This window comes from Sapajus apella, unplaced genomic scaffold (genome assembly GCF_009761245.1).
Source record: "Sapajus apella isolate SASKATOON/1434 unplaced genomic scaffold, GSC_monkey_1.0 scaffold82, whole genome shotgun sequence".
Classification (NCBI taxonomy): domain Eukaryota; kingdom Metazoa; phylum Chordata; class Mammalia; order Primates; family Cebidae; genus Sapajus; species Sapajus apella.
In genome coordinates, this window is record NW_022437022.1 from 6096045 (window position 1) to 6114193 (window position 18149).

Below are 18149 nucleotides of genomic sequence, written 5' to 3' on the forward strand. Positions count from 1 at the left end.
AAAAACGAAGTTTACAGCCAAACTGGAGTGAAGTCTTAAAAGTACGTCTAGGTCCCAGGTACAGAGGAGGAAGAAACCCTGCTCCGAGGGCATGAGGAACCCCTGCAGTGGAGGACGAGGCTCCAGGGCGAGGGCGAGCCGCCGGAGGCCTCCCCTCAGCTTCTCCTTCTCTCCTTCCGTGTCAAACTGGAAGTCTCCACAGAGAGCAGTGAGTCTTGTTTCCTCAGGTTTCTGGCCCTTCCCCACCCTACCTCCAGCTGTTTCAATGCCACTCATTTCTGAAGCTTATCGTAAATGTTAGGTTTTCCCCTCAAAAGTGCCCCCATAAGAAACTACCGTTAATCCTCTCCTCTAGGCCTTCAACACACGTAGCTCTGCTGCCTTCATAGGCACTTCTCACAGCTGTGCTGTCAGAACTGCTTGTGACTTATTCCCTTCTCTGCAAGCACAAGCCCCTTCAGTGTCTGTGTATGCTGACCCAGTACATCTGCCTGGTTGGTCCTGAATGTCACACTGCTGGTGCTTCAGACAGCTCTATGCACAGAGAACTGAATCGCCACCAGGGTCTTTATGGAATTCCCATTACCCTGAATCGCCAAGCCCAAAGGCCCCAGGGAGCCAGGGGACTCACCTCCTTCATGGCCATCAGCTCCCCGGTGTCGACGCTGATGCAGGTGTAGACCTTCCCGTACTGGCCTTCTCCTGTGAACGATGCAAACAAGCTGCACTTCCAGCCCCTGCAGGGGCTGCTTTATGTTCCTTAAACTTGCAATAACACTGTCCAATTTTCTGGACGTATATTTATATATCTCTAATCATGTTTACTGTAGTTTACTATTGCCAGATCCAGAATTTTTCTAAATGTTCCTTGATAACTAAAGTCTTAGGCATCTCTTCAGTATGTCTTACCTACACGCATCTTTAAACAGAGCAGGAATGACCTTGGTAAATTCCAGGAGAAGCATGAAAATGACCAATAAGCAGCTTTGGTGCACAATTCTGAGCCCTCACACCCCTCAAGGAGACCGGGCTTGGGGTGGGAACAGAAGAAAACAGCCAGGACTAGACGTGGCCATTGTCTACCTCACTGGCACATGTCCAGGGGTGTGTGGGAGCAGACGTTCCCCTAACATACCTTCTGGGACATTAAACCAAGATGACATGTTCCTGAACAAGACTGATAAGAATAAGTAATCCAATTTATAATAAAGTACTTGATTGTTTCAGTGTTTTTTGCCCTCCTTGAGAGCTCTAGGAAATTTCAGGTTTCTTCAGGCTGACAAAGCCCCATATTATCAATGCAACTGTGTTCACCCCCTTCAGATCTAGATGTGTGACAGATAAATACACTTAAGTAGGGGAAGGATCTGAAACATAACAAGACTTCTTCCCTCACATCATTTACCACTAGTTATTTCACAAGAAGCAATTCCAACTGGAAATTAATTAATCAGGAAAGTTTTAGAAAAGAAGGTTGTCTTGTCCTCATTTGTATCCAGTCTCCTTTCAAATCATGTTATTGTGGGAATAAGATAAAAAGAATATAAACTGGGCACAGTGGCTCATACCTGTAATCTTAGAGCTTTGGGAGGCCAACGCGGGAGGACCAGTTGAAGCCAGTTCAAGACCAGCCAGCGCAACATAGTGAGACCCCCGTGTCTACCAAAAATGAGAAAAATAAGCCAAGCATGGCGGTACACGCCTGTAGTCCCAGCTACTCGGGAGACTGAGGCAGGAGAATGGCTTGAATCTGGGAGGTGGAGGTTGTAGTGAGCCGAGATCACGCCACTGCACTCTAGCCTGGCGACAGAGCGACACTCCGTCTCAAAAAAGGAAAAAAAAAATACACACATTCTCTCTCTCTCTGTGTGTGTGTGTGTGTGTATTCATAGAGTGTGTGAGTGTGGAGAGAGGGAGAAAGACACTGAGACTAGAACAAACAGGTCAAAATTTGGTGCCTCTACGCTGGCAACTTCCGGGGTTATTAAGCAAAACAATCCAATTTAAAGAACCATTTAAAAATCTCTTTCTTTCTAAAATCTCATTTTGTATTGCTCTTAGAATACATTTTACAAACTAAACAAACAAAAAATTCCCGACCATTCTGCAAAAAGATAACTGTGTATTTACCATGTCTACGAGAAAAAAAGGCCAACTACATAGGATTTAACCTGAAGAAGCATAACTATTGCTATTTCTAACAAGGACTATCTTGACATCATGTTCCTTAATTTCCTTACCAATTTTGTTTCCCCTTTGCCACTTGAAGGTCACCTTCCTCAAGCCAACATGCATAACATTATCATAGGACTTAGGCGTATCACAAACTTGACCAATGATATTCTTTCTCCTCATTTCTCGGTACCTCTTTTCTTCAAACAATCGAACTGACTTCTGGATAGTTTCTATGGGTCCTAGTTTAGAAGCAGTATCTGCAGAGAGAACCAAAACCTCTTAGTCCCAATCACTGCTATCAAGTCAATTCCTGAAACAGAAACCAATAAAAACAGAGTAATGTATATTAACACTCCATTATAGCAAAGCGTATTATCTATTCAGATAAACAGCAGGTGAGTTAACGTTCTTCAAAAGCTACTAATTTTAGCATTAGTAGCTTCTGAATACATAATTGCCACCCCTTATACAGTACACAGATAAAATATAAGCTAGTCACACAAAAACAATTTCCTTTCCCAAAAATGTTGGCTAAAATCTTGCAGTAATCTACATGCCTCTAGTTTCTCCTCACTCCATTCCATGCTCGTTTGCCAGATTATTAAAACATGAAATGTGATCATGATACTTTCCTACATAAATTTAATTCATGAGGCCTGGGGCAGTAACTCACACTTGTAATCCCATCACTGTGGGAGGCGAGGCAGGCAGGTCACTTGAGCATAGGAGTTCAAGACCAGCCTGGGCAACATGGCAAAACCCCATCTCTACAAAAATATACAAAAGTTAGCTGGGTGTGGTGGTGCGTGCCTGTAGTCCCAGCTACTCAGGAGGCTGAGGTGAGAGGAGCCTTTGTGCCCAGGCGGTAGAGGTTGCAATGAGCCAAGATCACGCCACTGCACTCCAGCCTGGGTGACAGAGTAAGACCAGGTCTCAAAACAAAACAAAGGAACCCTTAATTCATGGTTCTCCACTACCTACTAACCAAATATGCAAACCCCTGCAGAACTCAGACGGACCCAATTTGTCTTTTCTGTGTTTTCAGACTAGCCAAACAGACTCTTACAGAACACCCCAAACTACTTTTCATTTCCACTACATTTACACCTCTGCCTAAAGTGTCTTCTTCATACCCAAGTATCTGTTGAGTGAATCCTACTCACACAGAGCACCTGAAATGCCACGCCTCTTCTAGGAAGCCATCTCTAACAAGAAGGGATAGTTTCCCCGTCTCTGGGAAGAGTACAGAAAAAGGGCTCTAGAATCAAAATGCTTGGGAAAAAATCCCGGCCTTGCCATTTTCTAGGTGTTTGACAATAGGCGAGGCGATTAACTTCTTTATACATTAAAAACCTAATCTGTGAAATAAAGGTAAAAATACTTATCTCACAGGCCTACTGTGAGGATTTCATGAAATAATATATGTAAAGCATTTAGCCCAGGGGCTGGAAGACAGTAAAAACAAGTATTAGCTACTGCCATTATTCCTCATTTTCCCATCACGTGATATATCTCTATTTCTCCAACTCACAGTTTTATTTCTCAACTCACAGTAAGAAATACCTTTTACACATTCAACAGTTCTGTGAGCCATTACCCTTACTACATGTGATTCTGATTTCATCCTGTTCTTTTTAAAAAAATGCTGATCACTCCTACTAAAATTTTACAACCCACTAATGGTTCACAACCCGTAACTTGAAAACCACTGGTGTGCCCACTTCTCTATGACAGCACTTTTCATACCATATCCTAATTAGCTACCCAACAGCCTAAGTTTTCTGGCTCAGACGGAGATCCTTGAAGGCTGGGATGACTGCAAGGTTAATTCGAAAAGAGAAATTTCAAAAGATTTATAGTGCTCCAGTTATAGTTATTTACTACAATCATTTCTTCAAAATATGGGTCCAAGTTTGTTTCCTTTTTTTGCCTCAATATACAACACAGCAACTCTACCCAGCACTGCGCAAGATTTTAACAACAGTGAGGCCATGAGCTCCACTGTCAAATATTTCTGAGAAAGGCTTAAAAGCAAATTTCTCAAGATACCTGGTTTTTAATATGTCAACGTGAACCGTAACTCTCACAAGAGAAATATAATTCCAAGTGGTTCTCAAGTTTACTTGACCACAAAGTACTTGATTTGAAAAATGCGGCAAGGACCTGCTGTCCTTGGGAACTGCTAATTACATGATGAGCCACTGAGGAGATTGTCTGTCACCAGGCTCAAGCCTAGGAAGACCCCCCAACTTGAAGCATCGACTCACACCTACTCTGTAACCAGGCTTGTCAGTGGTTGCATCAAAGTTGTTTCTTTGTGCCATTACCTCTTTTAAATCCTTGTTGGTCCAACATTGTATTATCTATACTGAATTCCTGCAATGGCATTCTAACCAGTCTCCCCACTTTCTCCTCACTTCTGGCTAGCAGACTATACTATCTCAGCATCTGACTCACCCCCAGCTTCCCACATCCCGAACACACCAGCTGCTCAAGAGCCTTTGGGGCTGCCCACCACCTCTGGGCAAAGCCTTCATTACTCAGCTGGTCACTGACGCTGTCCTTGATCTGATCTCCCCTCATCCTCCAATTTCTCCTGCACTGACATCTGCAGCCCAGTGGCTCTCCTCTGTAGTCAAGAAGCCTCCGGGTGTGCTTCCTTCTATTCCTTTCCTCCTGGCTTGCTGCAGACCTGTCTTCCCTTCAGAGGGCCAGCTCAGTCTCCTCCCTCCACAGAATCCTGCCACACATCTCTGGGCACAAATATTCTTCTGCTCAGTCACACAGAGTTCAAAGGGAAGCTGCCGTGGAGAGCACTGGACTCGAGAGAAATGCCTTCTGGTCCTCACTCTGCCATTTACTACCTTGGTCAAATTATTGAGTTGCTCAGAAACTATCATTTATAAAGACAGAACAAGATCTATTTTGCCTACTGCTCAATATTGTTGAGCAAAAAAATGACAAGAAAGCATTTTAAAGATCACTAAATAGTAGACCAGTGATTTTTCTGCTATTTCTTCTTTTGATTAATATTAATCACCTGCTTTGTTAAGTTCTTTCCCTCAATGTCTAATTTATGAATGGTTATTTCACAAATGTTTATTATATTCCTACCATGGACAAAAAATTATGCTATGCTGCTTTAAGAATATAAAGATGAGTAAAACATATTACAGACCCAAAAGAGCATGTAGTTTGTTACAAGAAATAGGAAATGTACACAAACACAGTGCATGATACAAAGTGACGTCAGAGGTGTGAGACCACAAGATAGTAATGGGGAAGGTCTAATAATTCAGAAGCTAAATCGAGTTTTACCTGAAACTGCTACCCTTACATGTAACATTTTTAAGTCCAACACTCCTTCTCTCACCTTTACTCTGGCTGATTAGTGTCCGAAGTTCCCAACTTCTTCTTGTGAAACCACTTGAATCCCCTCTTGGATATGCTGGTTCTGCAGGAAGTTATTTTTATACAAATTAAGATTTATGAAATAAATATGCTTATTTGAGAGCAAATGAAATGAAGGGCAATGGTTAAAAGCAACCTGTCTTTTCTGGTTATTAACTTTTAGTGTGTTTGATGTGGGTGTGAGAAACTACCTCTGCAATCAATTCTAAAAATTGCACCAACTACGAAGTTAATGGGGTTACAGGATTTTAACTACACTAATCTTTTCACTAGTAATAGACAATAGAATACTGTGCAAAAACTGGATTTGTTGGGAACTTCATTCAAGATACTGGCTTCAGGAGCCGCAGCCCTGCTCCAATAGAAACGGCAGTGTGGTTCCTGAGCAAAGGCTCTTGAGAGCTATATTACAAACAAAACTTCCACATATGATCAACAAACACGGTGTCACTTTTGTGCTTTTTAAAGGAATAAAAGCATTCAACAATTAAAATATCTAGAATAATACTATTTTTAAAGCAACAAAAGTAGACCAATAAAATGCTAACATAGCTAAAAAGTCATCTGTATTAAAAGGCCAACGTGCTCAGCATTAAGTCTTCTCATAAAGCTCTGTTGCTTCTTACTCCTCATTCCTTTATAAAAGACCAAAACAATCAATCTTCAAGGAATTCTCATAAAGGCATTAACAATAGAAACCGGTGAACTGAGACAAATGATTGGGCTGGTTGTGCATGCAGCTACCTTAAAATACTCACCGTCTCGTTCCTCCGTGGGGCTTGAGTGGCGACTCAGGGACCTAAACTGCAATTCAGCAGCTATGGAAGCCAATCGATCATTTTCAGGGACACTGGAACCCCTGTTTTAATATTTTTAACAATTGAGCTATCAATTCAATAGAACTTAAAATGAAAGATGTGTGAGATTTTTCTAGAGCAGTAATTCTCAACAGGGGGGGCAACTCTGCCTGCCAGGAACAACTTTGCCTCTAACAATGTCTTAGATACTTTTGGGAGGGTGCTACTGGCATCTAGTGGGCAGCGGAAAACGCACAAGACAGACCCACCAGAATTATCCTCCAAGGGAACAGGGCTGCAAAGGAGACCCTCCTCTGGAGTCTGTTAGAGCTCTGGAGTCGGGAAGGAGGGCTCCATTTTCATCTCTCTGTAGCCAACACTCAAGCCTGAGAATGCCTGCCTGCATAAAACCCTGTCTTATATTAACAACAGAAATAAAAACCCAACACTATTTAAGTGTTACTGATGCATGAAAACCTCCATAACTGAAGCCGAGGGTGAATAAAACTGCATTCACCAAATCTTGCTGATCTTTAAAGTCACCATCTGTGGAGACCCTCCTTTGGAGTCTGGAAGGAGGGCTCCATTTTCATCTCTCCATAGCCAAAACCCAAGCCTGAGAGCGCCTGCCTGCATAAAACCCTGTCTTATATTAACAACAGAAACAAAAACACAACATTACTTAAGTGTTACTGACATTTGAAAACCTCCATAACTTAAGCCCATGGTGAATAAAACTGTATTAACCAAATATTGTTGATCTCTAAAGTTACCATCAAATTATATTTATGTACTTAATTCTGTTTAAAGTACTAAAATCACTCCATGGTCCAAAAGATTCCAAATCTCTTAACAAGAAAATGAAAAGGAATACCTAAAGGCTTCTCAAGCAGTAGCCAAGCAGAAGTGCAAAAGAGGGGGAAGCTTGATATATTAAAGAACAAAGTTAATGAGCTGCTTTTCCAGAATAAAGTGAAATGTTCAACAACCAGAATGAACCCATAAAGAGTAAAAACTAAAACTAAATAGGGAATGTGTTAAAATTGTAATTTGAAAAATCAAAGAACCTCAAATAAATATGGCATTAGTTTATTAAAGTCGTTTAGTGTATATTTTCAAATGAATGACATAATGAAGTATGGTAGCATTTATGCTCTTATTATACACTGATAGCCTGAAGGCAACATGATCTATTGCACAGACATTTATAAATTATAAAATTTGCATTTTTTCTGGTATTTCCCTAAGCCCTCAAATCTAGTGTAGAACTTAAGTCTGAAGTGATGAGGACATTTCTACTGCCATATAGTTCATCAAAAATTCAGCACTATCTAATGGAAAAACCACTGGTATTGAAGTGAAAAAGCCTATTCCACTTCTAAGCAGTGCCAAAGACCACTGGTGAGACCAAGAAGGCACTAAGCACCTTGAATCTTCCTGATTTCCCACAAGTGAGACTGGCCAATTCCATGCCCTTAAGAGATTTTTGCCTGGGTAAAAGGAAAGAACATGTACTCATGAAGTAGCCTACTGGGGAATGTTTAACAACTAGCTATGGTGGGGGGTGTGGGGGATGGGGAGGTGGGTTGTAGCATTTGCCAATTTCTGTGGTATAAGAACCAGCTTGCAAAATTTCTCAAATATTCGCAATCAGCTCTTAAGAGCCGGCAGGAGCAAGCCTCAGCAAGAGCACCACTGCAAAGTGTTTTATAAATGAAGGTAAGATAACTTAAGCCCAGAACAGATATTTCTTAGGTCAAGTAAAATCAATTAAAAATACGTATTGAAACCTCTAGGGTCAAGTGAGGTCGACCTTTGGTTGATATATCTGTAAGACAGGCAAGGGCTACACACCGTGGCTGTGGCAGGGACACACACACTGGTGTCATTCTGCCTCCCCAGGGCACATTCACAAACCACAGCTGTGTTGAGACACGAGGCCTTGGGTATGTGAAGTGTGCCTCAGGAGCAATGAGCTGAATCGACCAGTGATTCACGGGCCCGTCAACCGGGCTCACTGTGAAGGTGCGAGGGCTTGCCTGCAGGAGGGAGTCTGACCACCCCACACACCTCTTCATGTGGCTGTGCTCTTCTCTACCTACCGTCACACACACACACACACACACACACACACACACACACACACACACACACACACACACACACACACACACACACACAGCCATAAGGGGATCCTGGGTAAAAAATGTCCTTCAAGATAGCATACTATGATGCTATTAAAATTTCTAAACATCAAAGAGTGTCTAAGTACGCAAAAATTTAAGATGAATACTTATGAGATGCTACTGCTAAGCCTTTAAGATGAAATGCTGAAAAACTGCTTATGCAAAGACTAAACTCCATGAAAAGGCCAACTCTCATCCTAAAATGCACGTAACGTACCACACTGCCAACTTACAAATGCCTTAAAACACAGTGTATCAACCTTTAAAAAGAGGGAGGTCACTCCCCACTGTCTGTCCAGTTCAGGGGCAGTCTGAAGTGAACATGGACACAGCAGGTGTGGGAGGCAGGAGCCACAGGGTGGTCAATGCCCTCCTCAACTATGAGTGCGTTTTAGGCCCGCGCACTCCTCTTCAGTCTGTACTGCATGAATAAAGAAGACAGCTTTGGCAGCCCTCACGGGGACAGAAAAGCATATATGAAGGTATTTGTCACGAAAAGCTCTAAACATAAAAATTATGAAGTTAAATGGGCGCTTGTTCAATGTTGTTAATTTTTTTAGTTGACTGCTTAAGCAGTAAAATACTTTTTTTTTTGGTTATGGACCTTTCTCACTAAAATTTAGAAGCATTAATTATTTTAACGAGTGAGAAGACTGGAAATATTTGTAGAAATTTTAGACTGTTATTAAAGTAAGTGTAAAAACATTTTAGTCTATTTTAAAATCTAAAGCCAGGCATCATCTTCCTGATAACTCTACTGTTGTTTCCTTGGAGCTGAACACAGAACCCTGGGTTCTATCACAGGTTTATCTTTCTAGATCAGATACTCCCAACCTCAATAGTTTTGTTTGACTCTTACTGCAAGATGGGAATAGTAACTGCATTCCTCCTACTTAGATACAAGGGTGAAATTCAGAGAAAACAACAGGTCCTTCTCCAATTAGGGTATGAGAATATGATGAAATCCTCTGCCAAAAAATAACTAGAATTAGAAAGCCTACAAAACCCTCCTTACCTATACAAAAGACAATGCGAGACTTAAATTTTTCTGGGGCTTGCCAAGTATCTGAGAGTTCTCTCTAGCACTGATCTATTCTCCATATAACATACAAACTCCATGAACTCATTTTTCCACTTCTATAAACTACTTCTAATCAACAATAATTTAAAATAAAAAATTTGGTTATAAAACTGATCTTCCTAAAAAACAAAGAGTCACCACCTCATATCATTAACTAGATGCCATCTTTTAACTACCTTGTGACTCCAGGCTCTGAGGCAAAATGCTCATGCCCCCTTCTGTTGAGGACCAGTTCCTTCCTATGATACTCTCTTCATAAAGTTATTCTTGGCAAAGTCTTTGGTCATTTTGGCTAATGTCAGCTCCAAAGAAATACTGGTATCAGACAAGTGTCTGCTCGTGGAGGTCAGTGCCAGAGCCTTCGAGCCCTGGCTATCTACAGAAGGCCCCAGAGCATCACTCATACACCACAGCCAAGAAGCCCAACTGCGCCCGGCACACACCCTAACTAAGGTTGCTGTGCAAGCGCATATGAGGGGTGGGGAGGGTGCGGGATGCTGGTGGGGTGAGACTACCTGGTATCATGGGCACTGCTGATGGATTTGGGCGGCGCAGAGTCGCCACCAGAGGTGCTGGGCCGACTGGCAGCAACAGCAGCAGCAGCAGCAGCAGGGCTGCCGTGGCTCCGCGCGTCAGAAGGCACACTCCGAGTGCTAAGACAAGAAGAAAAGCTTCAGGAACACATGTGAGAAGAGGGAATGGACTTGACAATCATTTTCAATTAAAAATAAAATAACGGCAAAGGAGTGAAAAATATTTAAAAATATAAAATGCAAATTGTTCTTTGAGATTCAAATCTAGGTGTAAAAAAGAAAAAAACCTAATTTCAAAGCTTTTCTTTTTTTGTGTGACAGGGTGGCACTCTGTTGCCCAGGCTGGAGCGCAGTGGTGGAATCACAACTCACTGCAGCCTCGACCTCCTGGGCTCAAGTGACCCTCCTTGCCTTAGTCTCCCGAGTAGCTGGGACTACAGGTGTGGCCACCTCACACAGCTACTATTTTTCTTGTGGTCTCTGTGGAGATGATGTTTTGCTACATTGCTCAGGCTGGTCTCCAACTCCTGGGCTCAAGTGATCCTCCTGCCTCAGCCTCCCAAAGTGCTGGAATTACAGGCGTTGAGTCATTGCACCCTGGTCCCCTCAAAGCTTTAAAAAAAAAAATAACTGTGGTCCTATCTAGCAAATATTGTCAAATAAAACTAACTTTAAAAAAGTGATTATAGATTATACAGGGGAAAGAAGATGGTCACTACCTCAAGATGCAGAAATGCCACCACATTCAAGGCAGTTATCGTGAATATACTATAGTTTCTGAATTTACTTAGTGTTTAAGTTGCTTTGTAATTACATATGCAGATAAAAAACTGAATCTGGAAAGGTCATTCCAGTTTTTTTCTCCACTTTTAAAGTGATATTCAGTATTGTTTTCAAATGTTGACTATGCTATCCACATTCAAATTTGTTTTCTGAAGGTTATTTTTCGAAGAGAGGAAAGGAAAAAATGACTCCAAAGCCAGAAAGCATTTAGTAGCTTGAGGTTATAAATAAGCTGAGGAATGAGATTATCTTGAAAGGTACATGTCTGTTTTAAATTTGCATGCCTTTTTCTTTTGCGACTAAAGGCTTCAAGATAAAGCAAGTAAGAGCTTTCACAAATGTATGAACAAGAACGCAGTAAAGGCATTTAGCTCTCAGAGCAAGCATCTAGTAGTTTCAAAAGTATCAGCATGCATATCAGAAAACACTTTGTAAAGCAAACAGCTAGATAGGCACCAAATACCTGAATCCCTCTGGAGTGGGGATAATGAGGTGTGGGTTAGGAGGGTCACTATGGCATCGAGGTACCTTCACAGGACGGGGGCTGTTCCGATGAATGGCTGCCAGCGAAATGGCAACAAATGCAACTTGTTAATATGGTCCACAGAAAATCATCAAACCAGTCGAAAGCAAAATGGAGCATCACTTAATTTGGCCAATGACCAAGGCAAGTCCATTTATATATGTAGAAAATCATACTATATACAAATATTATGAAAAATGTCACTTTTTAAAAGTTAGTAAAACCATATTATATATTTACACTTTTCTCCATCAAAAACATTTTTAAAAATCCTGGAGTGAAACATACATAATGCAAGCTAAACAAATGATTTAGCTCATTTTAGAGATACATGAAAATGCGGTATCTCCCTAATAAAGAGGAGTTTCTTTATGTTATCCACACTTTCCTAAATGGAAATCCTGTTTCTTCAAGGTTTTGTTTCCTAGTAATGAGAGGAAAAGAGGCACAGAAGTACTAAAAATGGAGAGATCTGAAGTTCCCTTGCAAAACTTACAAACAAAATGTAAGAAACTGTTAACAAAAAACCTCAGGCAATTTGCGTCTCTGATTCATTATCCTAGCTATTACAATGGCAAATGGAAGAAATTCAGTAATAACAAAGGTAAAAAAAAAAAATGATTTGGTGAGTCTTTAATTAAGCAAAGGTACTGGGGGCTAGTCAAAAATTAGTAAACATTTTCCTACAAAGAAAGACATTCTGTTTAAAAAGCCATGTGTACATATATGTTTTGCATGAAACAAAACAATTATATTAATAGGCATATGTGACGTTGCAAAACCGTGACACTTCATTGGAAAGAAAATTCAAATAGCCAATAAAAAAAATGGATGTTCAAATTTCACTACTGGTAAACATGTATTACAGAGATGCTTTTCATGGCCAAAACAAACAAAAGCCCATTACAAAAATGGTAGAAACAATTACAGTACATTCATGATGGCCACAATGCGGCCAATAAAAATAACAAGTGAGATTTATACCTGTTGACATGGAGACATTTCTACAACTGTAAACAAACCACTCTATATATGACTGTTGTGATGAAATGGGCATAGAGAAAGGTACAGGTAGAATGCATTTGTGTGATTATATGAACCTATAGGAAATATGGAAGCTTACATACCAGGTTGTTATTTGTTATGTGCTTAGAACAGAGGGAAAGGAAGAAAGTAAGCAACATTAACAACAAAATGAGTTAATGTGCTCTCATTTTCATTCATTTCTTTTGTAAGAAAAGAACACAAAACCAAATGATGACCCCTTTTTTGTATGGAACACTAGAATTTACACAATATTATTTATTTAATCCTCCTTAGCATCCAGTTTCATTCATTAAAAGGGGAGGCTCAATAATGTTAAATGAGCAGCTCCAGGTCAATTGCTGTCCAGGGCCCTGACAGTTCAGTTCCACTAATCCACAGGGGCCGAGAGGACAAAGGACCATGTGAGCCTCCCGAGAGTGCTATTAATTAACTGTCCCACTGCAGTTTGGCACACATGTTGAAAGATGAGTGACTCAGATGTTACCAGTGACTACCACTGGATTATCGAAGTATGAGTATTTTTTCTTTTGCAATCTTTTTTTACATTGATGAATTTTCTAAAGGTGTATCTCCCATATTTTTCTACATACTTTTTCTACATTGTAATTTTTCCACAATGAAAATAATTCCTTATGTAATAAAATATTTTTTAAAAATAATTCTTACTGAATTATCAATTATGTTCTTAGAGAAGTTAAGAGATCAGAAAATCAAAATTATTGATAATATGCTTAAGCAAAAGCCTGATGAGACAATAACATGCTTTATATAAAATGCTCAAACAGTCTTACAAATGATAACTTTCATTTTCATAACAACCTTGGGAGAAAAAGAGGTATAAACTGAGTGGATCTTGAAGATTAAAAAATCAACAATTAAAACCCATTCTACTTACTTTTCTGTAGCTAGCAAGTACCCTCTACGAAGCATAGTTGGTGTTCAATAAATTTATTATTTATGAATTTTTCGTGTGTAATTTAAATTGCATAAAATTTCTAAGTTTTCTTTTTTGGGTGTTTATTACTTATAAATAGTTTCATTTTCTTTACAAACTATCTCAAGAATGACATAAGACATAGCTCTTTTTTAATATATATTTTGTTTTCAAAGTTTCAACATATACTAGAAAAGTGTTAATCATTCAACGTGACTAAAACTGTACATGAACTAAAATCAAAAATTGTAATTGAAGTAATATATATTGCAGCAAAACTTAACTTGATGTTTTAAAAAGTAAAACCAAATCAGAATTTACTACAGTTGGTGGGAAGGCGGGTACTTGGGAAAGCTGTGGAGAAATGGACACTGTTGTCCTCAAAGGTGAGGAAGGAGCGTCAAGGAAGTGATCTGCAGCCACCCGCAGCGAGGCGGTTCTTGCTGCTTGCCAGACAATGCCCTCTTCCAGTCCTTCCTCCCCATCAGGAAAGATGGCAAGGGGGAAAAAAGAATGGTAGTAATGCTATAGAAAAAACAAATGTATAATTTAATACTGCTGGCTAGCAGTGGAATAGCTTATGGTTGACATTTTAATCTTCCTGTTGGATTTAGAAAGATTGCTATGGAGTTCTCTATCTATACACCTCATTTCTGTCCCTCTTATTGTCATTTTCCTGAATATTCTTAAAACAGCTCTTATACCATTTTAAACAACTGCAATTACAAAAGGATTTGTCCACTCAAATCATTATGTTCCAGAAGAAATGCTGTAACGGCTGTCTTACCAAGGTACAAACCTGTAACAGGACTGTGTGGTTTTCCTATGACATGGCCAATGCATTCATTCATCAAGGCTTGTAAACTCTAGAAACCAAAAAACAATGGGAAAGGTAAAGAGAAAAAATGCATACTTCCTTAATTAAAAAAGTAGCACAAATTGACTTTCAGCATATTTTTAAAAACATGTTACCCAAATATTTTCTGTAGTTTAAAAGAAAATAAGTATAAACACAAATTGTATATAATTTAAAATAATAGAATGTCTTATCATTTTTATAAATAAAAGCAAATCCCATAACACAATGATGTGTACAAGCAAAGAACTTTTCATGTAATCGTCTCTACTACTACAAGAATGAATGAATTCACACTTTGAGCAACATCATGTTAATCTGATGACACTTATGAGACTAACAGTGATAATATTCAACACGAGCATGATGCTCTCAAATGGTGCACGTTGAAGTAAAAGAGCTAATCCTTTTTCTGCCCCAAAGCAGCAGCTATGATGGCAGTAAAAACATAAAACTAACAAATATTTTAGGGCCAGGGTTTACAAACTAGACATTGACTTAACTGAACACCAGTGTTATAAGAAGAAAAAAATATCTTACTCTGCTATTAGGAATACTTTAATTTCCCAGCATTATCATCACACAAAAAATATTTAGAACCACTATTACACGTAAAACATACACAACCAGAAAATAAAGAGTCACTGACTTATTTTACAATGAAAAAAACTTTAGAATATTCCATACCAAGAAGTCATCTTCTGGTAAAGCTGAAATAAAGGCAGGTTCAATTGCTTGTAGAAAATCAAAACCTTGAGTTGCCCACCTAGTACATGAAAAAGTTCAGTAATCACAAAACAACCAAGAAAATGCTGTAGCAGTTTTAGACTGCACAATACTAAAAAGTAACATAATTAAAATTATTAGCTAGGAGAAAACACTTTTTTTTTTTTTGCCTGGGTTCACTAAGTTTACAGTGTGACCTTTTGGAAAATTTAAAATTTAATTTTGTTTTGAAACAAATGGGAAACATGGAAGAGGATTTTAGACATGATAGGGGCCATTTGTAATTTAACCATTATTTATGAGTTTTATAACATAAAGTTCCTACTTTGAGTCTCAGGTACAGCAAATGTATTTTCTCTAACTTGCAGAAACAGCTTAATGACTTTAAAAAACTGCCCCATGATATCCCCCCATTACAAATCACAGAACACTCAGCTATTTTTCACAGTCAAGACGCTTTAATACCTATGTTTACTTTAGTGGAGTTACTATTGCGTTTCACAGATGATTCACCCATTCCCCCGCTGCAAATTCCAAAATGACTTCTTAATGAATAAATTTCATAAGGGAGGAAAAAACATTAGTGATCAGGAAGACTTGTCAAAGGAGAACAGGAGTTCCCTTTAAGGTAACTCCAGTTTGGAAGAACTTAAAAAAAATTTTTTTCCTAAGAGTTATACAGTTTTCGTTATGTATTTTTCCATTAAAAAAAAAAACCTGATCACCGAAGAGCTTAGAGTATTCCCTTTCATGTCATCTGCTCAAACATATCCCATAGGACATATATGAACAACTACTACCAACCCCACATGATGCATTCCAGAAACATCCTAGTTGGTCATTACCTGGGTCTTGTACCTCTACCGCTCTCACATTTAGTCAGGACATAATTCATCCACTTCCGAGCAAAGTTTATGTATTTGTCTCCTATCTTCTGTCTAAACTCCCCAGACATCAAACGAACAACTTCTTTATGATACTGTAAGAAGATTTCATGTATATCAAAATGAAGAAAACAATCATTAAATAATACCACATGCTATAATACCATGTCTGTTTAAATGTTTTCTAAAAACAAAAAGTGAAATCCAATTAAAATTTCTATATTTTGAATAGTATGAACAATTATAGAAAGCATAGTGTTTTAAAATGCAGTTTCATAAATGTTTTACTCCAGAGTTTAAATTAAGAGTGTGCTTTTATGATATAAAACATCTTTTATAAAGTTTTAAAATGTAAGTGGATGGTCGTTAGCACAAAATAAAAGTCAGGCAACTACTTAACAGTTTAAAAGTAAACTAACATCTCGGATATTCATGAGTGATATAAGATGATATTCTTTTTTTTTTTTTTTGAGACGGAGTTTCACTCATGTTACCCAGGCTGGAGTGCAATGGCGTGATCTCGGCTCACCGCAACCTCCGCCTCCTGGGTTCAGGCAATTCTCCTGCCTCAGCCTCCTGAGTAGCTGGGATTACAGGCATGCACCACCATGCCCAGCTAATTTTTTGTATTTTTAGTAGAGACGGGGTTTCACCATGTTGACCAGGATGGTCTCGATCTCTTGACCTCGTGATCCACCCGCCTCGGCCTCCCAAAGTGCTGGGATTACAGGCTTGAGCCACCGCGCCCGGCCAAGATGATATTCTTAAGCTGTGATTACGATTAATATCAGATTTACTGTAAAAGATTCCTAAAACTTTCTGGAAGTTATCAAGCAATTACTAAACTGTACTATGTGTTTTCTCTTATTCTCAACCTACCTCAAATCCAAAATTGTACCCCTGAATCATTGCTTCTCGGTAGTACTGTTGCAAGGTGACAGATTCAGATTCATCAACCTCAGCATCAAATTCTGATGTGAACATGTGGTCCACGCGGTCAATGGCATTGCTTATTCTGTTGCATAGCTCTAATGCATCATTCTAAAGAGTCCCAAACCATGATTAGTCCAAAATGAAGCAAATCATACAATACTGTAAGTATTACACATTTTAAAGAAATATTTTGTTCACCATCACACAGACATTAACCACTGCCAACACTTAGCCACTTTTAATTACTAAAAGGAATTATCAAATATAGAGGAAATTATGTTATTTTTCTATGGCATTCTTAAACAGAAGAGAAAAAAATGCATTTAAAATGATGAAGTCTAACTACAATCTGGTCTTGGAACAGATGCTTATATCTTTAATATTTTTATATATCAACCACCTGTCGTTTTCTTCTCTTGGGACAGTTGCTCAACCGTAAGTACGGTTGCAATTCCACAGAGTGAAAAAGCCCAGGAACTTCTAGATGACCTCCACAGTGTCCTTGAATCATGCAGTCCTCATTTCCTTGCTACTCCCTAGTCCAGGGGTTCTCTTCTGGGGTGGATTCTTCTCCCTCCCCTCAACATCTGGAGACACTGTCCAGAGAAGTTTCTGATTGTCAAAATTTGGAGGAAGGAGTGGACTCTACTAGAGGCCAGAGATGTTGCTAAACATCCTAAAATGCACAGGACAGACCTCCACAACAAAGAATTACTGGCCCAAATGTCCACATCGAAGAGGCTGAGAAGCCTTGTCCTGGCCTGAGCTTTCGTAACCTCTCTCGGCAACACCACAAAAGCTCCAAATTGGTCTCCCTTTCTACCCACCCTTACACACACGTGTGCACACAAGGTCTCCATCAGGCAAGCCCCTTGTTATGGTTACAAAGTATTCTTTGAATAATCTACAAGAGAGATAACCTAAATATGTAGTTAATAAATATTTACAGATAAATCAGACAAATCAGATTGACAAAAGAAAAACAAATGTTTATGAAATGACTTGCAATTTCAGAGAGTGTTTCTTCTCCAAGAAGTCAAGCCTTTAATGTGAATAAGAAGGCGTAACTGATGGCCTGGAAAAGTATGATGAGATCAAGGCTGATAAGTGCGATGCAAAATATAAAGTATCAAAACCAGAAAATCATGGGAAAAGACAGCCAGGCTGTGGCTTGTCATAAATTTTGAAAGGCCTCTGTGCTTCTCTGCAATTGTTTGTTTTTCTATTATATTTAATTTGAATTATTTATTAAACAATAAATAAATCTTCTACTACACATT

At 39.1% G+C, this 18149-nt stretch overlaps 1 protein-coding gene across 5 annotated transcripts in view; it reads right to left on the minus strand.

Moving 5' to 3' along the window:
* The window catches only part of MAP3K4 (mitogen-activated protein kinase kinase kinase 4), a 120011-nt gene that overhangs the window by 8805 nt on the left and 93057 nt on the right, over nt 1-18149 (minus strand). For 2 of the 5 annotated variants that reach the window (XR_004261287.1, XM_032253131.1), the window contains exons 12-21: nt 16816-16977; nt 15898-16031; nt 15014-15092; nt 14258-14336; nt 11430-11526; nt 10166-10303; nt 6345-6445; nt 5549-5629; nt 2241-2432; nt 632-702 (exon numbers count right to left, since the gene is read on the minus strand). Coding sequence is in view for 4 of the 5 variants with exons in the window: in XM_032253131.1 (XP_032109022.1) it covers nt 632-702; nt 2241-2432; nt 5549-5629; nt 6345-6445; nt 10166-10303; nt 11430-11526; nt 14258-14336; nt 15014-15092; nt 15898-16031; nt 16816-16977 (1134 nt within the window). In the remaining variant the exon portion in view is untranslated. The remainder of the gene's footprint in view (nt 1-631; nt 703-2240; nt 2433-5548; nt 5630-6344; nt 6446-10165; nt 10304-11429; nt 11527-14257; nt 14337-15013; nt 15093-15897; nt 16032-16815; nt 16978-18149) is intronic. The other 3 variants (XM_032253132.1, XM_032253134.1, XM_032253133.1) reach the window with 3 other exon arrangements.